General features: G+C 40.6%; 1 protein-coding gene across 4 annotated transcripts in view; it reads right to left on the bottom strand.

The window, feature by feature from the left end:
* Dgkh (diacylglycerol kinase eta) overlaps window positions 1-23,114 on the bottom strand; it is a 185,474-nt gene extending 162,360 nt beyond the window's left edge. For 3 of the 4 annotated variants that reach the window (XM_078015867.1, XM_078015868.1, XM_078015869.1), the window contains exons 1-2: window positions 22,983-23,114; window positions 14,842-15,045 (exon numbers count right to left, since the gene is read on the bottom strand). In XM_078015867.1, coding sequence (XP_077871993.1) covers window positions 14,842-15,045; window positions 22,983-23,042 — 264 coding nt within the window. In that variant the 5' untranslated portion in view covers window positions 23,043-23,114. Of the gene's footprint in view, window positions 1-14,841; window positions 15,046-15,699; window positions 17,808-22,982 lie in introns of those variants that run through there. The other variant, XM_013364905.4, reaches the window with a different exon arrangement.
* Window positions 23,115-26,363: the final 3,249 nt, after the last annotated feature.

Below are 26,363 nucleotides of genomic sequence, written 5' to 3'. Positions count from 1 at the left end.
CTTTCATTATATTCTTTTGCCTATCCCATAACAAAGGAGAAGGAAAGAACTGATCCACCAAGCAGAGTGCTTCTTCTTTAAGAGGAGGAGGAGCAAGAACATGAATACTCTTATGGTAATAATTTAGAATTGTTGTCACATAAATGAATGATGATAAGTAGAAGTGTTTATTACAGAAGGTTGGATCTCCTTCAACATTCTTCCCGTTCTACTGCAGAATCTTAACTAGATCTATGATAAAATTGCTGTCTCCTTCTCAGATGAGACCCAATCTACAAAAAGTTTACAATCAAAAAGCTCTGGTTTCTGGCTTGCCAGAGGCAAGACAGGCATGGGAATTCTTTCCCTATGACTGCAAGATTTCATTAGCACCTTCCTGGCTTGCATCCTTTCAAGAACAGACTACCCTATTGGAAAGACTGCCATTCCCCTCAAGATGGTCTTTATCTTCTTAATCCTCACAACAGCTTTCCCGGGTTTACCTAAGAGGAAACTGAGGCTTTCAGAGGTTTTGTAACTTACCCAATAAGAACTGTAATTGGGACTTGGGTTAGTTAACACATTTCAGGGCTTTCTGTATATGTGCTTTTTAAATTCCAAAATAGATTTATTTATCCATTTGGGGAACTTTCTTTTTCATGTTCTAAGTAAAATATTTGTATTTCACTAAAGGGGGGGGGTAAGCAGCTGTGCATATATGATCTAGAGATTTTCCCAGCAAAACCTATTATTAATGCCTCTCTAAAGCACATTTAAAAATAATTAAAAATATATAGTTTGTTTTCATAGTCTTTCTTTTCTTTCATTTTAAAATTTGAATGAAGTTTCATTCTTGGAGCTGATCTTTGCCAACCATCTTCTGCTCCATCCATCTTAGCTTCGTGATCCCACGGTTATTCCCTAGACTCTGACTCAAGCCCAACATAAATTCCAGAGCTTGTCACTGTCACCTCCCCTTTGTATCCACCTCCCATCTCCTTGTCTCGTCTTGCCTGGCCATACTTAGACAAACTGCATCCATGGTTGAGCCCAGTTCTCCACTTTCTCCACCATGAACATGGTCCCACAACTAGGCTGACAGTGCTTACTTTAATTTCATGGTCACTGTCCTCAGCGGTGCATTAAATGCAACTTGGTATTTATACTGCATTTCTCTGGCCCATTTTCTCCTTCCCCTGCTCAAGAATGTTTTACTCTTCTTCTCTCCTCAGATCTCTAATACTTTCTCCTTCATCTTAATTCTCACCTGATGACCTAGCTTCCTAGTACACTGCAAAAATCAAAACAGTCAGAAAAGAACTTCCAGAAGTTTCTACCCATGCATCTATCACATTCTGTGGATGAACTGAGCTGCTCCAAGGGAAGACAGGCTTCTCATATTACCCCATCCTATCTCTCACATACAAGGACATGGCTCTTGCAATTTTTTTTCTCTTTTCTGTATCTAATCTTCCCTTTCAACTGTATGACTTTCCTTAGGCCAAAAACATATTTTTTCCTCTTAAAATATTATTTCTCTTTTTAAAAGCTCTCGCTGGACCTCTGGATCCCTCTCCAGCTACAGCTTCATTTCTCTCCCATCTTTTAAAAAAAAAATTTGTTTTAGATATGGTTTTATTTTTAAGATTAAATCTACTCTGGGCCAGCAACCATACTCCTTCGATATTGATATGATAAATAGCATCTATGTGCTAATTATGTGCTTACCAATATGCAAAATTGTCAGGTAATTGTTACAGCACCACTCGGCCCCACCCCCTGACCTCTCTGATTTTTTTCCCTCCTAGTCAGTCTTCTTCACTCACTACGCTCCAGCCATCCTTAGCCTCCCAATGTTCTGGGAATGTGTCAAGTGTGTCTACCTCAGGGCCTTTCCATTTGCTGTTCTTTTTGCTTGCTCCACCTCTTCATCCAGATACACTCATGGAACTCTCTTCAAATCAGTTAAGTCCAAATACACTCCACTAACACAGTTCTCTAAATGTCCCTAAGAATTTATGTGGGGTCCATGGAGTCAACACTATTTTCAAAACAATCCTAAAATGTATAGCCCTCTTAATAATCTGCAATGTGCTCGTGAAACTCTACAAACATATTTTCTAAAATGTGGCTGTAGAATGATTTCATCATTTTTTGTTTGAGCATCATCAAGACAACTTTTCATACTAGCTGAGAACATAACACTCAACCTCTCTTTACAGTTGTACTTGAAAAAAATAAACAAAAAAACGCAGATAACCTGAGATCTACAACACTTTAAAAGTATTCCAGCCAACATCTACTTTAATGGGAGGACTGTTTCAAGTTCATGACGTTTATTCAATCCTCAAAAATAATTTGGACTTTATGCCTGGAGTTAGCCATAACTAAAAATGCCTTACTTAAATGCCTCCAAAGAATTGCTGTCACAAAACTGAAGTTTGGATGACATCTGGACCTTATGAGAGAGGATGGTATAACTCAGAAGGTTGCCTTCAGAGTTTGTGTTTTGATGTAGGTGATGGGAACAGCTACTTCGTCCCTCAGCACCATCAGTGAAAGTCCAATAGAACACATTTCTTGTCCTGCCAAGAAGATCTGGAAAGCTCTCTTTCCCATTAAAATCTGGAGGGCATTTTTGCCACTGACAGGAAATTTCTGAAAGTGTTATTATTGCTTTAGCTGCCAGGAAGCTGGAGACCAAAGTTGTAATTCATCTTTAAACCAAACATGACTCCTGCTCTATGTATTAACCTACTAACCTTCTTCTTACTCTCTTAGTCCTCTCTATTCATATTTTACCAAAGCTTGCTACACATTACAGAATGTGAGAAAGTAACAGTATGTAAAGAGAAATCAGAGAGAAAGCAGAAAAGAGGGACATTTCAAGTGGACCAAATAATATATGCAAACAGCTGGGAAAATGCCTGCTTTACATTGGGAGCAGAGGAGATCTTGGCATGACTGGCCAGAGGGTTCACAGTGGCAGCAAACACCACTGGAATGTCAGGGCATCGACTCTGCCTGGGGTGCTGTGAGCCCAGGGTCTGTATAGTTCATGATACTTCATTAGGACCTCTGTTCAAGTATCACCTTATTAAGAAAATCCATCCTAGATGAATTCAACCAAAATACCCTCCGTGCACACAGACACACACACCACTCCATTGTTCCCTCTTTACCTTATTTTCTTTCATTATGCTTATGAACACCTACCCTACGTGTTATATACATTTGTCTGCTCCTATGATTATTAACTTCTCCCTCAATAGAATACCAGTTCTACAACAACAGAACTTTTTATGTTATTTTACCAGCCCAGCACCTAGAATAAATAGTCGCCAAAAAATATTAATTGAATGAATAGTAAGGTAGTTTAGCATCAAATTGAAAAAACCTATTAAACCATGCTAAGAAATTTAGACTTTATCCCACTAATAACAGGCAATGTCTAAGAGCTTATACAAAGGTATTATGCATCATACTTCTCTTTTATAAAGATAACTCTGGCAGTGGCGTAGAAAATACACCAGAAAGGAAATCCATGCAAAAAGAAAAAAGGGATGGATTGTAAAAGTTAAATGAAGGCAGAAAAGAAAAGATGAATTCATAAGAGACACATACAGTGAAGAAGGAGATACTATATCATAATAATGAAAGCAGGAATCAAACAGATCACCTGACAACCGTGTAACCCTGGGCAAGTTACTTTCTAATCCTTGGTTTCCCCATTTCTAAAATGAGAAGAATAATTGTACTTACCGCCCCCATAGTTTTATCATGAGATTAAATGAGATAATGCATTAAAATAGAGAATGGATTAAATCAGGTGACCAGTGACAGGTGGTGAGTTCCATGAGGTCAGGAACTATGTTTCAGATACTGTTATATCACTGACCCCCATACTCTGCTGAATCATAGCTGGCACTGAATGTATATTTGTTGAAAGCAAAGGAATTAATGAAGATGATTAACCAGAAAAGAAGTTAACCACAGGGAAATCTTTTCTACAGGATAAAACAAGTAGTGAAGATAAATTTGGTCAGAGGTGGGGAGACTGTGTCCAAATCTGCTCAGTTGGAGGATTTTGAGGAGAAGCCGATGGTGGGATCCACTACAGGGGATGTCTACTAGGTAAAAGAAAAAAAGAACCAGATGTCAAAAGAAGTATATGCTAGAGGAAGAACGATGGAGCTGAAGTCAAATCCTAACTTAATTGAACAGGTCAACTAAGGAAGATGCAAATAGAGCTAAAATAGCACTCCTAAGAAATGAAAACACTTAGCAATAGGAAAAGGAATCACAGAGACTGAGAAGCAGTAAAAAGGGTAATAGGATAGAGAAGAGAACTTAAAATTATGAAAGGAGAAGATGTGAGAAGAGAATGGTCAACGGCATCAAAATTTGGAAACAAATACAACTGGGTGAAAACTAAGGCGAGACCATTAGATTTGAGCAATTCAATTAAGGGGCCTTTGCAAAAGAAGTTTCATGAAGTAGTTGGTGGGCCAATGCTAGATGGCAGTGGGCTAAGGGGTAAACAGGAGGTGAGAAAAGGAGACAAGATTCAAAGATCAATACAAGATACAGTGGATCTGGTCATGGTACCACTGAAATCTGACCAGGTCACTAACTTCCACTACCACATCCAGGTGGTTGCTCCTATTAAACATTCACCAGGTATGGTGATTCAGCCACTATGGGGACTGGGGGCTGAGAAGGATGGCAAGTTAGAGGCCATCCTAGGCAACTTAATGTCTCAAAATAAAATAAAAGGTTTGGGGATGTAGCTCAGTGGAGAATGCTTGCCTAGCATGCATGAAGCCTTGGATTCCAATTCAACCGAAAAAAAAAAAAATCAAAAAGTATTTTTTCGTAAGATTCTTGTGATATACATTACTCCGGAAACAAGGTTGGCCCTAGCTAAACTCATCAAGTGGAGCAAGGCTATCTTCACTGCTCCTGCAGTATGGATTGTTTTTATATCCCATGGGTCTTTCACCATAGAAAATATTTTTTAATTATTAAATAATGACCTGTAAAAAATATGATAGTTGCATAAAGGCCTTTAAATAGTCAAAAAGACAGCAGTCAATATATTTTATTGATCAAATTACTTCAAAGACATATATATCAGGAGTCATTGAGTTATTTAGATTTTATACCAATTTTTTAAAACAATTATAATTATGGGTACAAATTATAAAAAGCCCTGTATTTCTTCAGTCATAATTACTACCCTAAATAATATAAATCACTACATCCACCACTTTGCAAATGAGAAATCCACAATCCAGAGAAATGAAGAGTCCAGGTCAGAGTATGCTAGCTGCTAGACAAACAAAGTCCAAATCTCAGAGCTTTAACACAATAAAGGTATATTTCTCCCTTTTGTCACAATCTACTGTGGCTAGTGGAAGTGGAATGAGTAGTAATACACAGGCCTCTGCTCTATTAAGTCATTCAGGAATTCAGGAACCTTCCACTAGATAATCTGTATCTATCTGGAAAATGAAGGAAGAGACGGTGCAGATTATCCCCCAAAGAGCTTTAGAGGCCAAGTGAGACCATTCTCACAAGTGTTGTACTGGCCAGAAACACAGTCACATAATCCACCAATCTGCAAGTGAGAAACAAAGTCAAATGGTGGGTCTCAAAGAATAAGAGAAACACAGATATGGATGGGCACAGCATTCTTTGCCACAGTAGCATGTTCAAGTCACCTAACAATACATGACAGAGCTAAGGAGCAAACCCAGCACTTTCTAATTGTTCTGAAGAACCTTGATATTCTGTGTAGCTGCTCATTTGATTTCACTAAATCCCCGATTTTAGCATTTCTCCAAATGACAATGACAACAGATGGTTTACATTCCAAGGGTTCAATCAATATTTCCATAGACTAGTATTGTAGGTGTATAAATGTATGCTTTTTATCTTTTATTTTCTGCCCTACGATTTCCTTTTACAAATCAATAGTTTTAGCTTCCTGAGGTACACGCACATAGACATAAAACCCGAACTAGCTGCTGATGCATGGGACTCTAAGAACTCTCTTACTTTTGATGCATTCCAGCATTCTACCTGCTTTCTTCATAGTCCTTTCAGCCCTACTGATCTCCTCCTTGTGGCTCTGGTCTCTTATCTTTGCAAGTGCTGTTTCATCTTAGACTGCTCTTCCCACAGAGGGCCACCTAGCTCATTCCCTTGAGACTGTGGCTCAAATATCACCTTCTCAGGGACAGCTTCTCCTTCGCAACCCCTTCCCACTCCACCCTCACTGACATCCAAGCTTTGTTTTCTGGGATAGCACTTCTCACCTTCTCATATGCCACGTAATTTACATATTTATGAGTTCATAAATTTTCCCTGCATTAAAATGTGAGCTTCGGGAGAACAGAGGTTTTGTTTATTTTGCTTACTGTTCTATCTCTGGCACCCATAGCAGTGCTGGAAACACTATAAATATTTTTTGAATGTGTGAATTGAGGGGCAAAGGAGTAAAATAAAGGAAAGCCCACACAGATAGATATATACTATAGAAAGTGTTCTCACTCTGAAGCTGGATGCCTGGGTGTCCATTTCCCACTGTGCTTCACCAACTGCAGAGATAGCCTACATACTTCGGTATGTATCAAATACTATGATATTACACAATTTTAAGGTAATACAAGAGCTTGGGTGAATAATCCAAATCAAAATGGTATATCTGCTCAGGTATACATTCCTGCCATTTTCTTTTCTACATAAAATAGATGGCTAGCTGGGTGTGGTGACACATGCTTATAATTCCAGCTACTGGTGAAGCTAAAGGAAGAAGGTGGCCAAGTTCAAGGCCAGTCTGGGCAACTTAGGGAGACCCTGTCTCAAAATAAAAAAATAAAATAAAAAGGGTTGAGGTATGGCTCAGTGGTAAAGCTTTCCTGGGTTCAATCCTCAAGACCCCCCCCCACCAAAAAAAAATAGATAGATATAGAAAACTGGGCCAAAAAAGAAATTGTCATTTTCATTTCTTCACCAGTTAAAAATAAATTTTACTCACATTTGTTCCTCAAATCTCTCTTAATAAGTCAAATGGAAAATTACTTTTAAAGCTATATCATCATATTCTAGTTTCCCTTCAGATCATATAAATCTTTCCCCTTTTTAAAAGGTAGATCATGACCTTTTAAAAATACTATGTTACCTTATAAAAGTGAAACTGTTTTTTCTGAAAACCCATCTGAAGAGTTAGGTACCAAGAAACATTTTCTTCTATATTAGTTCTTTTGAAGATGTTTTTTAAAACAACATTTTTGTTCAGTTTAGTTAAAATTAATGTACATTTCCGCTAAAACTTTTAATTCCAAAACTCTCATCTCAAATGTTTACTCTTAGGCTTGTCACTTAAAACACAGAATTCAAGAGCCAAAAGGCATTTTTGAAACCTAAAACATGGATAAGAGAGATGCTCACAGATTAAGCAAATTAAGAAACAGGGGCAAGAAGAAAGAGGAAGCAGAAGGGAGAGGAGAGGAATTTCAGGGAGAGGAGAGAGGAAAAGGAAGGAGAAGTAGAGGCCAGGAGAAGCAAGAGAGGCTGACTGCACACATGTCTGCAGGCTGTGGACCATGGTGGTGTACGAATGGTCCCAGCTACTGGTGATGCTGAGGTAGGAGGACTGCTTGATCTCAGAAGTGTGGGGCCAACCTGGTCCACACAACAAGACCCCGCCTCTTTGAAAAAATACATTTTTTAATTAAAAAAAAAGAAACAGAAAATCTGAAATAAATACATCAAACTAACATTTAAAGAATTCACGATACCAAATTACGTTCTGGTGGTTTGAAAAATTCCTGGTACTCAAATGGCTCCTGAGAAGGTTAGATTCCAGTTCCACACATGATAAAATTAATCATATTTCCTTGATGTAAAACAAGAGCCTAACAGTTCTCCAAATACCCGCATAACGAAAAGCAGAAAGGAGGGAGTTATTACTATCCATTTTCATTGGTGGTGGGGGGGGGGGAAGCAACTATATAAAAATGGAAACACACTGAATTCTAAATTAAAGCTGTTATCAATAATAGCCTTTGACCACATTAAGCCACTTCACCAAATCAAAAATATGAATGTATTTAAAGTGACTAAATAGTCACAGAGTCTAATTCTCAATACCCAACAAAACCAAACAAATTTGCCCAGGGAAACTGCAATGTACTAACATGTTACGGTCTTTTCCAAAGGTCTATTCTTAGATGTAAAACAAACTCTCTTTAATTAAAACCTTTGCTTATAAACACATTTCCTGAGTAAGTAAAGCCTAACAAATCCAATAAGTGCAACCCTGCACCCTGGAAACAGAAAGAAACCCCAGGTCCTTTATAACAGTGGTTTCCTATAACCTTTCACCATTCCCACCAGGCAGTAAACATGCAACCTTAAACTTCGTGACAGCTTTCTAAATTTAGATAGCCTCAAATAATGCATCTTAAGTCATATGTAAAGGTTTGGTAAATTATTTATCATGTCTCTTATCTTTAATAATGGGATATCATGTTTAACTTGTAATCAAAATGGAAAGAAAGCTGTTATACCATATATTACTGAACCGAGAGTCAGAGTTTCCAGTCTATATTTAGTTCACATTAAAATGGAAGCAAAGACGCAAACCAAGCTAAAAATAAAATGTTCTACAAAGATGAATTTTTAAAATGGATTGAAATCTAGCTTTATTTGGTTCCTTAAGTGCCGGTTGTATTTAGCAGCACCTTAACTCTGCAGTGCTTTGCAAAGCCAACTATACCATTTTCCACCTTCTAGAACAGGTCAGTCAACTACAGCCCTCAGACCGTATTCATGGGCCACACCTGCTGATCACCTGCTTTTATACAGTCAACAAGTGATTTTTATGTTTAAACAGATTCATTTAAAAAGGAGAAAATTATGTAAAATTTGAATGCCACTATCCTTAAATAAAGTTTAACTGGAACACAGTCACATGTTAAGTATTGTCCATAGTTGCTTTACACTACAATGGCAGTTAGGTAAATATTTTTTTCTTTCTTTCTTTCTTTTTTAATTAAGGTAGAATTGACAAATAATAGTTGTCTATATTTCTAGCATGTGACATCATATTTTGATATATGTATACATTATGAAATACTTAAAACAGACTAATTAGTATATTTATCACCTCTCATACTTTTCTATGGTGAGAACATTTGAGATCTCTCGACAATTTTCAATACATTTTTTTAATACATTATTAAGGATGGTAAGCACTCTGTAGTTACAACAGAACTCAACCTATTGTCCAGAATAAGGTCCAGAACCCATTTGTCCTGTCTATCTAATAATATACCTTTTGACCAACATCATTGCACCCCTCCTTCGGGCCCCTGCCTGGTAACCATCATTCTCAGAAATGAGTAATTTTGACAGAGATTTCATGGCCTACAAAATTTAAAATATTTACTATGTGGTCCCTTATAGAAAGTTGGCCAACTTCTGCCATAGATGAACATTGATTATTGTTTGAGATATCTTGCTGCTCATCACTGATCAACATGTAAAAATTCCCACTTGCCATTCATTTTATATTCAGTTTCTGAACAATAAACCTGTCAGTATCACATTATTCTCTTTTCTTTTTTTGTTTGTTGTTTCTTAGTTGTAGATGGCCACAATACCTTTAATTTGTTTATTTATTTATATGTGGTGCTGAGGATCAAACCCAGTGCCTTATACATGCTAGGTGAGTGCTCTACCACTGAACCACACCCTCAGCCCTTATTCTCATTTCTTAACACTTTCTGGCCATGTTTCTGTTTCTCATCCTATTTGGATCACTGCCTAATTAAAATGTTTCCATCCAGAACTGCAGCTAATAGTTTTAAATAATATTTTCCAATTTATTCTGTTTGGGTTTAAACACTGCACTTAAACCATCATGACCTACTAACACGCTACCACCTACACTATGGAAAACACTGAGCAAGTCTTCCCTAGTCTACTCTACCGAGGGTGAATGGTAAAAAAATGATGTCTTAATTGCATAAATTACATTTCATAAAGCACAGAAAATTATAAACAGCATTTTTATATTTTGCTTTATCATCAAAGTACAGAAGTTTATTTATACATCTTTCATGTTAAATTAAAGCCAACATACTAATTGAAGAATGTGACCATTCTTCAATTAGTATGTTGGCTTTTCTTTTCCTACTAGGTGTAAAGAGATTTCTTAATCCACATATAACACTGTCCCAAAGTTCTGAATATCTTTACAGAGTTTAGTTATGTTTTCTCTAAATTTAAAGACTCAATTATGGCCATCGAAAATTAACCATAAAATGCTGGGCATGGTGGCCCATGCCTATAATCCCAGCAACTCAGGAGGATAAGGCAGGAGGACCACAAGTTCAAGGCCAGTCTCAGCAATTTAGCAAGACCCTGTCTCAAAACAAAAAGTTTTTAAAAGGCCTGGGGATGTAGCTCAGTGGTAAAGTGCTCTTGGGTTCAATTCCCAGTGACCACCTCAAAAAAAAATTAACCATAAAAATACATATAAATATCAAAAGTAATGAGAACATAATGAACCTAATCAGGAGGTATTTTTGACACACAAGTTTCATGACCTTAGCCAAGATGACTCAATGGCCGAAAAAGTCATTGAGATAGTTCCCATTTGTTTATGACAGTTGAACAATCTAGCCTGCAAGCTGTCTAAGATTCCTCTGGCCATTCCTGCAAAAATTAAAGATTACAGTATTCATGAACCAACAGAAAGCATGTAAAGCCTCCTTCACACTCCTGTTCAAAACCCAACTGGTTGGAGTTTGTGTTACTGTTCTTTCAAAATCTCATTCTCAGTATATACCTGTGTTATTCTCTAGGTTGCAGAGAACACAAAATCCACAAATTCAGGAATATTAGGGAAAGGCAAAGAAAAGGAAGTAAAAAGAGCAGTATTCTGCTCCCACTGGGCTTTCCACATCAGAACCATTTTCATTTTTGTAGGACTTTTTGCTTCGGGGAAATAAAGGCAGCCCTAAAATTACCTAGTTTTTAACATGTGAAATTCCACTCAGCCGATACAGAAAAGAAAAACAATGAAAAGAGAAAAAGGAAAAAAAATAGTAAAGAGGCAGCAAGACCTACAAAGAAACCAAGGGGGGAATGGAAAATGAAAAGGGAAACAAAATTTGTCTACCACGTAGGTAGGCATGGGAGGAGGGCAGTAAGACCTACATGAGGATTTTATTAAGCCACCCTGATTTTTTTTTAGAATTGTTTTTAGTTGTAGATGGACACAATATCTTTCTTTTATTTATTTATTTATTTTATGTGGTGCTGAGATTGAACCCAGTTCCTCACATATGCAAGGCAAGCACTCAACCACTGAGCTACAACCCCAGCCTGGCCACACTGATTTTGAAAGCATATCAGTCCTATTCTTTACTTTAAAAAGTCAACATGTCCACCACCTAAAAGCTGAGATTAATGTGTTGTCCTAGAATAACCCTTATTTCCTTCCATACAGAACTGATTCATTAAATAATGTGTCTTGTTAGGTTGAACCATATGAAATTCCATATTTTTCACCAATTTTGACCTGCTAATAAGGCAATTTCACATAGCTCAATCTAATATATTGGAATATATCTCCATCATGGAATGCATTTCCATCATTAAGAACAGTTATATACATATGAGGTATGTATAAAAGCCACTACAAAAATAATCTCCATATTATATCTCAAAGAAAACATGTTTATAAAACATTCCTATCGGTATTTTTAAGATAAGGATGTCCATATATACAATATGTACTTCTAAAATATATATATTTATATGTATAAAAATGTATATATATGTATAATATATTTTTCAATATATATATGTGTATACATACACACACACCCACACACACACACACACACACACACACACACACACACACACACACACTCTTGTATGTACATAGAAATTTTCTGGAAGCACACGAAGAAAATGTCACCACTAGGGCTGGGGGTATAGCGTATAGTGAATGACAAAGAACTTGCCTAGCATTCCAAAGGTCCCCGGTTCAATTCTTAGCACCACCAAAAAAAAAAGAAAAAGAAAAAGAAAAGTGTCCCCAGTGTCTGCCTATGAAAGGGAGACCCAGAGGTCTGGAGTAAGAGGGAAATTACTTTTTATTCGATACCTTTCTATTAACATGTAACATCTATCTCTACTACTGTCTGAACATTTTAACATATGCATGTATTACTTTTTCTGTTAAGAAAAAGTCTGAACATTTTTCAAATTCACCAGTAATTTAATGTCCTTCACTAATGTCCAAATCATTTAAAATGTTATAAAGAACATTTTAAATAAGGTAATTTCTTCAGTTAGCAGCCTTTTTTCACTCTAAACCTAAACTAGCTACTAAGTAGCTTTACAACCCTAATCTTAGAGGAAATTAAAATTACTACACCTGTATTAATAATATTCATATATCAGAAGCATTATATGTAAGTATGTAATATATAGTTATTCAAGAAATATTTTTGCCCTCTATGTACAATATACTCTTCTTTAAGCCATGGACTCATCTACAAATAAATGCTTGATAAAGAAAGCATATACATAAGCATGTGCATATGTATGTATATAGTTTACATGTGTGTTCCCAGGATTGAAGCCACCACTAGTAAACTCAATCTGCCAGACCAAGTGGTCTTTTGGTGCATCTTCCAAATGTATAAGCGAGAACTACTAGTGTTATCTTACATGTGACTAGGCTTTGAGCTAGTCCTGGGGCCCCATGTCCACCAAGTTTTTTCATCTTACACACCAGCGGAAAGGATCAAGAGACTATTTTTTTCTAAAGTTTCTTCCCTTAATTCTTACCTGAATTAGAATTGAAGCCTGAGAATCAACAGTTAAATTTAGTAATTCTCAATCTATACATTCCCTCACCACCCTCACCTTCTTCCCTGAGAATCAACATTTATGACGAGAGATACTTGGGTTGGGCACAGAGGTACAGGCCTGTAATCTCAATGACTCGGGAGACTAAAGCAAGTCAGATTAAAGCAGGAAGATTGCAAAAGGCCAGGCTCCACAGTTTAGCAAGACCCTACCTCAAAATAAAAAATACAAAGGGCTAAAGATACAGTTCCTTGTACAGTGTTTCTAGGTTCAGTTGCCAGTAACACACACACATACGCACACAAAGCAGGAAAAGAAGGGCTGTAATTCATGAAGCTTGTAGAATATATAAACATTCCGGATTGTGAGATGTGGAATGTGAGATTGAGGCTCACTGGTCTCAGCAATCTAAGGTCCTGATCTAAGGTGTTCACTTATGAATAGCTGATGAATTCATGTGAACCCTAACATATATGAGCAAGTGTAAAATGCAGAATTTTTCATATTCAATACATTTTTTGAAATTCAAACATTTTATTCAATGATAATAATTATCTGTATTCATAACAAAATATGCTCAATATTTTTATTAGAAAGTCAAACAGAAACCAAAAATAATTATGCTTTTTCACTTCAGTCTCCATAAACTTGCTTTACCCCAAACCATAGATAACAACAAAATTAAAGAGTATAATCTTAGCTATTACCACAAGTTCACTGACCTTAGGAAACCAATTCTCATGAAAATAGTTGTAGAATGACTTTTGCAATTTTTTTTTTTAATTTTCACTTTTTGTAATGGGGATTGAACTCAAGGGCATTTGCCACTGAGCTACATTCCCAGCCCTTTTTATTTTTTATTTTGAAACGAGGTTCACTAAGTTGCTTAGGGCCTCACAAAGTTGCTGAAGCTAAACTTGAACATGTGATCCTCCTGCTCACCCCCAAATCTCTGGGATTACAGGCATGTGCCACTGCCCGTGGCGGCAAATTTATTTTTAAAGAGGACAGCCAAACCCAATAATTTTACTGGTTCCCTTTTCGAATTCCTCATGAAAGTTGTCCATTGACAACAAACTCTCACTGTGGATTTTTAAAGATGAACATTAAAACATACAAATAATCTTTTAATATCCATAATCATTTGCTTTGTGTTCATGATCAAATTAAGACAACTTTGGAACCTTACAGGCCGGGACAGCACAAAGCTTCATAAACGAGTAACATAACCTCCATATAACAACTTATATGTATATATGTGACATATATGCAACTTTTTAATTATCAAAAACAACCGTGGATGTATGGTCTCAACTCTAACTTTGCAGGAACTTGCAAAAACGAAAACCTGGCCAGCTTTCTGTTGGATGCACGGTGAGTGCTCAAACAAGGAGCACCATCCATTTACCGCTGGCGTAGGCTCACGTCTTCTGCTTACCAGACAGCCGCAGGAGGAGGACAGGATGCCAGGTGTCACCTCCCACCAACCCTCCCAGATTGAGCCAAGAGAGGAGCAGCCTTCTGCCCACTGGAAGGAAAGTGGCAGGCGCACCTTAGTCTGGCTGGTTGGCCTACACACGCAGGAACATGCTACCGAACCACGCCACCACAAGGAAGAAAAAATAAAACACTTCTTTTAAGTTCAGCTTTTCTCACGCTCCTGCCAAGCGGCTAGTTCCCAGTTCCTTGGGCAGGGCCTGACAGGGACTCAGGATCCCACCATGGAAGCCTTGGAGCTCCAAGGCCTGGAATCCCAGGCTGCGGGGTGGTCAGTCCGCACCCTTGGCCCCTCCCCTCCCCCAAACCCCGCCCCACACTCCAGGCACCGCCCCCTCCCCTTTTCCCTCTAGTTCCTGGGATCACCCAGCGTGCATTTGCTGCTGCACCCCAGGCGCCCTCTCCACCTCCCAACTCCTCCGCCTCCCAATCTCCACGCTCCCGCAGCCCTCCTTCCCGCCTCACCTTGGTCCGGATCTGCCCCGAGGTGGACACTTTTCGGATCAGTTTCTGGGGTCCCTCTTGCTCTACTTCGCTGTCAGATGAATCCTCTCCGGGCCCCGCTGAAGCAGCGGAGGGGGTGACCACAGTGCCGGTCCCGGCAGCAGCTCCTCCAGCGGCACCCGGAGGGTGGTGCTGGCCACTGGCCCCCGCCATCCTCTCCGACTCCTGCAGGGACAGAGCACCGCCCGGCGTGGGGCGGTGGCAGAGATCAGAGGGTGGGCTCTACCCTGGCAGTGCCCTGGAACCCCGCGCCCAGCTGATGCCGCCATCTTCGGTTACCCTTACCCTAGCCATCCCCACGGGGAAAGGATCATTGGGGACCAGATGCCCAGCAGTCAGGGACTGGACAGGCTTTTCTGCTTCATTCCCGCCAGAATTTCTGTGTAATGAAGCACTGTAGACACAGAACCCTTTCCCGACTAGGACCCCTGTGTACTCAACCTCAGAATAAGACCAGCGCAGGTTGAGAGGACAGGATGACAAAGGGATAGGCCAAATACCCTCCTACTTCTTCTAGGGTCTGGGGTCCTCAGGATGGACCAGAAGGCAGGACGGCAGAAAACCAAGGTAGTAGTCAATCCCGCCACAGGTCAGGCAAGGACGGATGGTGCTCTCTCCCTTGGTTATGGGCAGCAAGGGTAAGAATGGCCCCTCTCAGTACTTGGATCTACCTCCCGACTCCCTAGAGGGCATCCCACCACCTCCTGGACCCCGAATCTCTGCAGACACTTGGGCCTTGTTGCATGGTTCCAGCAGAATAAAAGTCCCCTCTGCCCCGTGTTTGTCTCACGACCCTCAGCCCCACTCTGGGGACCATACCTCTCCTTCCTCCGCCTGGAAGTGCCGGCCCTTAGAGCTTTCTCCACTGTGGTGGTGTTTAGGTTTTGGTCCATCCCCACCCCCATCGGGCGCACGAGGAAGTGAAGGGTATTTTCCGGGATGTTTAGCTCTGCTCTGAGAACTTTTCGTTCAGAAAGAGGGATCCCCTTTGGCTAACAGGAAACTGGAAAGGGCGTAGAGAGAGCACAGAAACCAGAGAGGACACGCAGCCCAAGACGACAGAGTGCGAAATAAATGTCTTAATTGAAGTGCTAACCGAGACTGCCTGAAAGAAAACAAGGCATTCAAGCTCTGTGAACACCAGTACCCGAACACAGGGCGGTGGGGGCGGGGTGTTAAAAAGGAGAGGGGGGGAAAAAAACCATGCGTACACACACACTGGGAAGTCCTGGGAGAGCCACTCCCTAACCAGGACTGGAGCGGGAGGAAATGGAATCAACAGGCTGAGTTTTGATCACCGCTCAAAACTCGCCCCTTGCAAGCCAGTTGTGTGGGTGCTTGAGAACAGCAGCCTTGCTGCAGGTCATGCACACTCAATATTCAAAGGTCCCTTGCAGGTCTGGAACAGCTTGAAGAGAAAATACTAAAATGACAGATTCTTCTTGTCATCCAAAGAGAACTTCAAACTATTGTTAGCTATATTTTTAAATAGGGTACAAAGTCCTTGACAGACCATAGGGTCTCTTCACCTGGATAAAGCACTCAGTCTCTGCAACATGTCCTTACCCTTCTATACACATTCCTTTTTAATTTTATTTATTTATTTATTGGTTGACTTGACCTTTAACATTCCTCCATATAACAACATATATGTATATATGTATATATGTAACTTATATATGCAACTTTTTAATATTAAAAACAACACATGCAACTTTTTAATTATAACTAAGATTCTGGGTTTTTCCCTCCTAGTTGCAATCCAACTTCCAACAATAATCTGATTTATGTGTTAGGGCTGACAGTTCTAACAAGTTTTAAGAAAGAGTATGCAAATCCTAACACTGTAGATTAAATTCATGAAAATGTAAAATGCACTGACTAGTTTCTATCCTCCAAGACAAGGAGACTGCTGCCACATAATGCTTACAGAGATGACTTATCTAGCTTCAGCTACTGCTTAGGAAAAGAAGGAGCCAGCAAAATGAACTTGAAGAGTTCTTCTGGCCCTATAAACACGTAATTTTATATCTAGAAACACATATATCACTGGAAATTCTTTAAGAGAAAAATAAGCAAAATAATGGCCTTTATCCCCATCTGACATTTAGTCACTGACAAGTCTATGACTTAGCAATGTAGTAAAAGAAACCTAGTAAAGGGTCTTTTGAAAGAATAAGTTTAATTCAGCCCTCTTTTAATGTAAAGAAACTGAGGTATAAAAGCACAAACTGGGACCAAAGTCAAAATTGTGATTACTATTAAAATGTTCTATTCACTTTATCATATTAAATAACAAAAATAAATTTGTCCTCTATCATTTACTTCTACTCACACATTATGCTTTCAAGTTTTATATAGCAACATTTTCCAGAATTCAGGGAAGGGGTGGTTAAATGGAAAGTCTTTTTTAATGCCTATGCCTACTGTGTGATCCAAAAGGAATAGTATGGATTACATATGGTGGGGGGAGTGACCAAGGATTGGACTCAGGGGCACTTAACCACAGAGTGACATCCCAGCCTTTGTTTGTATTTAATTTAAAGACAGGGTTTCACCAAGTTGCTTAAGGCCTCGCTAAGTTGCTGAGGCTGGCTTTGAACTCTTGATCCTCCTGCCTCAGTCTCCCAAACCACGGGGATTACAGGCATGCACCACCACACCCTGCTTGGATTACATTTTTATTCTTTGATTCAAATACTGATTGCTTAAAGATACTTTAAAGCACTTTTACATCCAGGAACTGGGAAATTAATACCTCAAAGTAAATGTATTTCTTACTTATAAAGATTTAACCTCACAGTCAGCTCTATAATTTCTCTACCCTGTAGAAAATTCAGGGTGAGCCCAGTGTGGTGGTCCACACCTATAATCCCAGACTGAGACAGGAGGATCACAATTTCAAAGCCAGCCTCAGCAATTTAGCAAGGCCCTGAGCAACTGCAGGAAGACCCTATCTCTAAAAAGGCTGGGAACGTGACTCAGTGGTTAAGCACCCCTGCATTCAATCCCTGGTACCAAAAAATAAATAAATAAATAACTCAGAAAATATGGTGTAGGCAAATGAATAAATGCCACCTCACTTCCCAAGAAAGGAAGCTCATCAAAATTCTTTTCAACCATCTCTTCTGAGAGACTTTTAAAGAATCCCTAATTTAAGGTACTTTTATTATTGTTACTTTGAGATCTCTGAGGTTTCCTGCATCTCATATATTTTATATATATATATATATATATATATATATATATATATATATATATAATATATGAAGATGCATAAATCATAGCCAAATATCATGCTCATACCAATTTTATGAATATTAACACACAACTATCTACAGATGTAATCTGAATTATATTCTTATCAATCACTACTCATAACAAAACAGAATACCATTAACAACTTTTAAATTCCATACATTCTGTGGTTTAATATTAAATATGATAGCATAAACAGGCTGAATGCTACATTTTATATCCTGAAGACAAGTGAGCACATTTAAAAATTCATATTCTAGGACTCCTGTTCCTCATCAGTAAGGAACACATGTTCAAGGAACTTTGCCAGTTGACCAAGTACATGCCCAGAAGACTGTTTTCACTAAAACTTTAGAACAATTTCCATGGTACACTTTTCTTACATATTCATAATTTAACATTCAAAACTTTATCTTATTAAAATTTCCTTAGTTGTTATCTGAATGAAAAAGATTTGAGATCAATTGTGGTATCAATTGCACATACATGTGGTCACCCTTGTAACTAAGGCAAAAATCATTATCTAAATATAATGCAGTACTACATTAGTTATCTCTCATTTCTAGTCTGATCCTATTCCTTTGAAACTCTTTCCTTCCTAATTTTTTATAAATTTGGATTGTTTTACAGACACTATCTGGTATTATATTATTTGGAAATATAAACAAAATGTAGTAGGTGAAATGTACTCTAATACCCTTCCACTAAGAACTACTTTCTACATGCCTGTAATCCCAGTGGCTCCACAGGCTAAGGCAGGAGAATCAGGAGTCAGCCTCAGCAACTTAGGGAAGTCTTAAGTAACTCAGTGAGACCTTGTCTCTAATAAAATACAAAAACTGGCTGGAGATGTAGCTCAGTGGTTAAGTGCCCCTGGATTCACTCCCCAGTACTAAAAAAAGAAAAAGAAAAGAAAAAAGAAAGAAAGAAAGAATTACTTTGTAAATAGTCCTACATTTTGTAAATTTTGGCTTGAATTCTACTTACCCCCTCCTCCAAGATATTACTCTGAGTAAGGATTGCTTGGCTAAACATCTTCCTGACAATCCATACCCACAACCAAGATACTTTTTAATTGATTATAAATTTAGGTAATACCTATATTTCCACTGAGACCTGATTATATTCCAAAGCTAGCATTAATGAAAATACACAGAAACTTAAATGCTAACATTATCATCTTTAGGCCCAATGTCCCAGCCAGAGTAGAGGGACTACTAGCTAATTTAAATGTTCCCATTTAAAGAACAAAGAATGTCATGAAGTCCCAGCAACTGCTTGTCAGCTGCAGACATGGGTGCATTTTTGACAAGAAGTACTGTTCTCTAGGCTGGGATATAGCTCAGTGGTACAGTCCTTGTCTAGCAAGTTCGAGGCCTAGTTTTGATCCCCAACACAATAAAAAAGAAACAAGAAAAAAGAAAAGAAATTATGTTTCCTTTACAGTTAGCTAGCATCCATTCCTGATAGTTCATTCACTCTTCTGCCTGAAGAGTAGACTCACATCAAAAAAGAGTAGATCACATCAAAAAAGAATGAGGGCTAGGACTATGGCTCAGTGGTAGTGCACTTGCCTGACATGTGTGAGGCACTGGGTTCGATTCTCAGCACCACATATAAATAAATAGAATAAAGGCCTATCAACAACTAAAAATAATATTAACCAAAAAAAAGAATAAGGCCAGGTGCCATGGCGCACACCTGTAATCCCCATGATTCAGGAGGCTGAGGCAGGAGAATCACAAGTTCAAAGCCAACCTCAGCAAAAGCAAGGCACTAAGCAACTCAATAAGACCCTGTCTCTAAATAAAATACAAAATAGGGCTGGGTATGTAGCTCAGTATTCAAGTGCCCCTGAGTTGAATCCCGGGTACAACCCCCACCAAAAAAAAAAAAAAAAAAAATGGGAATACTGCTTGTTATATTCCATAAGGGATAATGCAACAGGATAAGTGTAATATTAACATCACTTATTTGCTACTGGATAGTCCTTTTTAAATGTAAATGAGCATACTTTCATGGTAAAGCAAAGTTGCCAATATTTGAATTTAAAAAGTACATTTTTAAATAACTTAAAAATGGAGTCCAAGTGAAAATAGGTGTTCTTAATTGAGCTCTTTGAGGGTCCACGAGTTGGTTTTCATAAAATCTGATTCCCTTGAAATTGTGTTAAAATGTGTGTAAGAGGGTGGTTCCATAAGATTATATCTACTAGTGATGTTATAGCCATCTTAATTTGCATAAGTACACTAAACAATGTTTGCACAATGACAAATGCATTTCTCAAAATTTGTTCTATTGTTAAGCAAATGACTGCAAAAGACCATGACAGTATATTATTTAGGTGCATTTCTGAAGAAGAAAGTCCATTGCTTTAATCAATTCTTAAAGAGATCACTGACCCAGACAAAGGTCAAGAATCCAATTTTGATGGATTTGTGTTCCTTCAATACATTTAGATTAAGCTGATTCTTCCTCTTTTGCTCCACAAGCCTGAAATATTTAACATTTAAACACTTTTTTTCTAATAAATTCCTCCTTTTTATTGTATATGCCTCCCCCCCTCGTTTTTAAATATTTTTTGTAGTTGTATAAAGATACCTTTATTTTATTTATTTATCTTTATGTGGTGCTGAGGATCGAACTCAGGGCCTCACACGTGCTAAGCAAGCCCTCTACAGCTGAGCTACAACTCCATCCCCATGTACATGTCCCTTTTAAGTAATTTGGATAACTTGAGGTTTTGGAGTTTTTTTAAGAATTTAAATAAGAAATTCCTTTGTTAGTCCTAAAATAGACCTTTGTGGTCATAACATGTATGACCACAAAATTTCAAACTCATCAGAAATAACATTTATATCACCAATCTAAGCTCTCCTGAACATGTTTTTTGGACTCTCTGAATGGAAATCATTAACATACATGGAACCAAACATTCTGTTGAATTAAGAATGCAAGCTTTCTGAGGACAATGCTTTGTGTCTGGGTTGTTAAACGCTATCCAACAGTTCCAGAACATGATAGGTGCTGGACCAAAACATTTGCTGAGCAAATACAAAGGCCTTTCATGTTTAAAGAAAATGAACCTAATTTTTAAAAGCGATTTCTACATTCTGGATAGTGTCACAGTTCACGCACACATTTCTGGTGGTGAAACTGGCACTGAATATTTTCTGTAGAAAATAAATGAGTGGTTTTGTTCTTGTCACTTCTGAGAAGTAAAGAGGTTGGGCAAGGTGGCAAATGCCTGTAAATCCCTGCAATTTGGGAAGCTGAGGCACCAGGATCCTAAATTCAAGACTAGGCTGAGCAATATAGCCAGTCCCCCTGTCAGAATACAAAATAAAAAGGGTTAAGGATATTGCTCAGTGGTAGAGCACTCCTGGGTTCAATCCCCAACACCTCAAAAAAGGAAAAGAAAGAGGTTCTTTAATTTGCTGGGCGCAAAGTAGTTGACATCACTACCCTAAAGAAACACTACATATGACCAGGTGTTTCCCATTGTGAGAGGCATGGGCTTAAAGTACCCAGGTTCTGAAAAGACTTCAAATACAAAAGTATAGGAGTAAATCAGGTCACTGGGATTTAATTCTCAATGATCTTTAATTTAAACGTCAAAATTAAATTGTATTTTTAATTTCAAGTACAACTTACTCCCCAGTGATAACCACAATAGAAGAAATATGAGCAGATGGGCGACCTAACAACATGTTCAAATTCACAAAAGCAAAAACAGCTGCAGATGCAGATGGATCAGAGTCCAAGGACACTTTTGAAAGGTCAGGAAACAGGAGGCAGAGAAACGTACCCTGAGCAAGGGAGCTGGAGTGTACACATTCGAAAAGAAAAAGGAGAACCAACCCTGGCACCTGACCTAGAAGCTCTCAACAGGCTGAGGCCGGCCCGACCAAACTCGCGGAGTCCCTGGGAAAACAGCATCCGAACTTATAGTCCGCAACGCGGGTGAGAACAGAAGCTTTTCTGACCAGTTCAGAATTTCAACCGAGACGGAGTACCAAACATCCAGGCAGGGCGTAGAGAGTCAAAATTCGATGCCAAGGAAAAAGCAACCCACACTGGATTACTGAGGTCTGAGTGGCACCGGGATTCCTAGGTAGAATCCCCGGAGGGATGCGAGATGGTTCTGTTTTGAGTTGTAAAAAAAAATAAGTCGAAGGGGTCTGGGGAAATAAATCCAAAGACCCTTGGTCTTCTCTTCCTTATCCTCGCACACAAAAGACACATGCACACTACTCTCGGCCCCTAAAATTACTCAACCTCCGTGTTGCGTGTGCAGCGAAATCCCAGGCGAAAGCGAAGTTAGCTTCTGGCTTCATCCCGGGCAAAACCCCTTGACCCCTGGAAAAGCCTGTGGCTGTGGCGGCCGACAAGAGTCGGAGGCGTGGTTCTGGCTTCTAGCAGCGATCGGCCTCCCCAGGCGGCGGTCCTTAAAAACCTGTGCGCCCAGGTGATTGCGAGGGAGCAGTCTCAGGAGGGAAGACCCACCTCGTCCCAGCCCCACACGCTGACCGCACAGCCTCGCTTTCTCCTGTCCCTCTGCCTACACTCCACGCTCGAAAATCAAGTGAAAAGTTGGAAAGTCGATGAAGCACGGAAGCGGTCCTCTAAGGACCGTCACCAGTGGGTCGCCAATGGCCCCTCGGGGAAAGCCTCAGCCGACCGGACAAAGGCGATCCGGGCGGCGCGCGGGCGGCGGAGGAAGCGCTGCCCCGGCTGGGAAGCAGCTGGGGACCTCATCCCTGGCCATTTCCTGAACGGAACCCGGCCCGGGCGGGGGGGACAGAGTAGAAGCGGGAGGGGGTGGGCGCGGGCGCGGTACCCACCGGTTCCTCCCAGGTCGGGCTGCGGGCGCCACTCGCGGGGCGCACGTGCTGCGGCTCCATCGCGCTGGCCCGCGGCTGGCCACCCAGGCGCGCGGACCCCGGCCCCCACCGCCGCCGGGGCCGCTGGATGCGATTCCCTCGTCGCGGTCCCTCTCGGCCGCCGCCGCCGCCGCCGCCCCGGCTCCCGCCCGGGGGCAGCCACCGGCCCTCCCGCCGTCTCTGGCTTCCGCCGCGCCGCTCTCTCCCGCCCCCGCGCCGGTCCCTTCCTCCGCCGCCGCCACCTCCTCCTTCTCCTCTTCGGTCCCGCTCCCTTGCGCGGCTCCGAGCGGTCCGCTCCCGGCTGCTGCTGCCGCCGCCGCCTCCCACGGCCGCAGAATCCGCCCCTCGCTCCTTCCTCCGCCCCCGGCTCCCTCCCCTTTTCCTCCCCGCTTCCCGCCCCTCCCCCCGCAGCCCCCTCCTCCCGGCGGGCGGCCCGGGACGCACGTGACCCCCTGTCGGGCCTTATAAGGCACGGAACCGAAAGCGGCCGCCGGGTGGTCACGGGCACCGGGCGACGGCACTGGAAGGAGCGGCCTCCCCGGGGGCCCGGCGCGGAGCTGCGGGCGGGCGCTCAGGGAGCCGCGGGGAAAGCACGGGCCCGGCGGCCGCCGCGTTGGCGATCATAGCAGCGGTGGCCGCGAAGACAAGAGACGCCTGCCAGCGCCCCTGTCCCTCTTTCGCTGTCTACCGGGAGTCTGCAGCTCGCGCCCGCCCGCCTCTATCCAAAAGCTGGCTGCCCGAGCTGTAGGCGCCTCCCCGCCTCTGGGTGCCGAGGCTTGAACGAGATCACTTTGGACAGTCACCGGCTTCAACCGAGCGAGGGAGATCTTCGCACTCCCGAACCGCTCCAGAACACACGGAGCCGGGGATGGTTTCTTCTTTGTGATGTTAAGAAAGCTGCAGATGGGTTACCATCTGCAAGAGAGGTTAAGCTTGAGAAGTGCTGCTTTTATTCTTTTTTAATGATTACCGGTTTCGTGGAAAGAAAGTCGTGATGGGCTGAGACCATCTGCGCTCCAGTTTTAGCACCACACTGAAATTAGGGGAAGGGGCTGGCACAACGCGAGCGCTCATTAAGCAGCAAGTCGCCTCCTCCCGTCCTTCGTGGGAAGGAAAAAAAATGTTACAAATAGCATTTCAGATCATCTCCTTGGCACTGGATGTAGTTTCCATCTAGTTCTAATTCAAGAGTGACTGACAGGTTGTTTCCTCTCCTGAACTTTGAGAAGCCTTCCATCTACATCTTCTCATGGCCTTTATATCAAATGCATTCACAGGTTTTCAAAACCGCAAAGTCAAAAACACTTACTTGATTCCGTCTGTTATGCCTGCCATTCCACTGAGACTACACTGATAAAGCTCACCCAATGGCTTTGAAGATTCCCCAAAACATTTGATGTTCTTCAATTCTCATCTTAATTGATTTACCTGAAGCATTTGTCACTGTTGACTAGGTTTTGATTCTTGAGTCTATCCTGTCCCTTGGCTCCTTTAGTAGTGATGCTGCCTGAGCATTTCTTGCTCAGCTACCTCTTACATGTTGCGGAACTTAAATACTTTGCACTCAGACTATTTTGCTACCCAGGAAACAATGAGCGGTCTATCAGACCTTCCCCTGCCTTGATTTGAACTGCCAACTGCTGATAACTCTTAAATTACCATCCCTATCTCAGATCTCCAGTTCTATAAAGCCAACTTCTTACCAGAAAATCTCTACTCAGATGTCCCCCTTGAACTAGCTTGACTAACACAGAAGTTAGCTTCCCTAACAGTGACTTTTCTCTCCTGTCTCATTCTCAGTAAATGCCATAATTTACCTAGACAACAAAAAGAGAAACCTGAAAATTATCCCAGGCCCCTCCTCCTTCCATTGTTCCCCACACCCCATGGTTCCTGTCCATCACCTTCCCTTCATTCACTGCTGTTCCCAGGTTTCAAGTCTTTTGTTTCAAGTTCCTGAAACTTTGCATTACTTTTCCTTATTAATTTAGCTGCCTCTAAGATGGTTGCATCTCCACTGTTTATCTCTAGTACACTGACTTAAGCAAGCCCTGTAAAGTACAAAATTGAGCAAATCATTCCCTGAGTAACCCCTGCCAATAGCTCCCCACCGCCTAGAGGGTAGAATTCCACTATCTTAGCCAGTGCCTACTTTGCCAATCTTGTCAAACACTTTGAGTTCCTTGCATTCAGTTCCCTATCAGGTCACTTATTTTTATGCTGTGCTCTCTTATGGAATGTCCTTCCTCTTATTCAGTCAGTCCAAACATCTGCTCATCTTTCACCATTCACCCAAAGAGTCACCTTTCTTATGAAATCATTCATTCCCAACTCTGCTGCAGGTTAAAACTAGCCTTTCTCTCTACACTGAGTGACTGAATATCTTCTCTCCATTCCCAACCATAATACTTAGCAGACTTTGCCTAATTCAGTTTTTACATTTAATCTCCCCAATGCAAGTGTTATGATTGACTTGTCTCCATTTTCCTAGTTCCCAGTTCAGTTCCTCACACATAGTAGGTGCTCAGTAAATGTTTGTTGAAAGAATTAATTATGTGACATAGTTCAAGACATGTTTTTATGGCTCTTGAAAATTAGTGTCCCATGCTTAGCTCATCTCATAATTCTCAAAAAATATATATATTATTGTCAGCTTTTATTGGACACTGAAGCTAGAAAAGGATAAAGTAATTTGCTCATGGTTCTGCTGTATGAATCACAGAGTAAGATAACCAAGTTTGCCTAGTTAAGTTCATTACATGTTTTCCTATTTCTGTGGTCTAAATGTTTATATCTTTTCCAAATCCATATGGTAAAATCCTCACCCTCCTCCATCAAATAATGGTGTTAGGAAGTAAGGACTTAGAAAGGTGATTAGGTCATTGATGCAGAGTTCTCATGAATGGGATTAGTGCATTATAGTCCCCATCCCCTTCGCCATGTGAGGCTATAGCAAGAATAAGGCAGCCTATGCGGAAGCAGGCCCTCACCAGATGCCAAATCTGTCAAAGCCTTGGACTGGACTTTTCAGCCTCTGAAACTGTGAGAAATAATTTTTTATTGTTTATAAACCAATAAACTATAATACTTTGCTATAGCAGACTGAACAGACTAAGATGCCTATCCATTCTCTTTTCACTTAATTCTGTTTTGTAGGATATGATAGCGTTCTTTGCTTTTAATGATTGCCCAGGTTAGCCCCCTCTTTATTTTCAACCATTTTAAGTCATTCATTGCATTTTAAGTGTGTCTTGTAAATAAGAGTTGCATTTTGACATTACTTTCCCATTGTAACAGTCTGCCTTTTAGGAGTCTTTTTAAATCTGTTTTCATTTATCACAT

This window comes from Ictidomys tridecemlineatus, chromosome 6 (assembly GCF_052094955.1).
Source record: "Ictidomys tridecemlineatus isolate mIctTri1 chromosome 6, mIctTri1.hap1, whole genome shotgun sequence".
NCBI classification, from domain to species: domain Eukaryota; kingdom Metazoa; phylum Chordata; class Mammalia; order Rodentia; family Sciuridae; genus Ictidomys; species Ictidomys tridecemlineatus.
The sequence above is the reverse complement of the archived record's forward strand: the minus strand, read 5'-3'. Positions and strand labels throughout refer to the sequence as shown.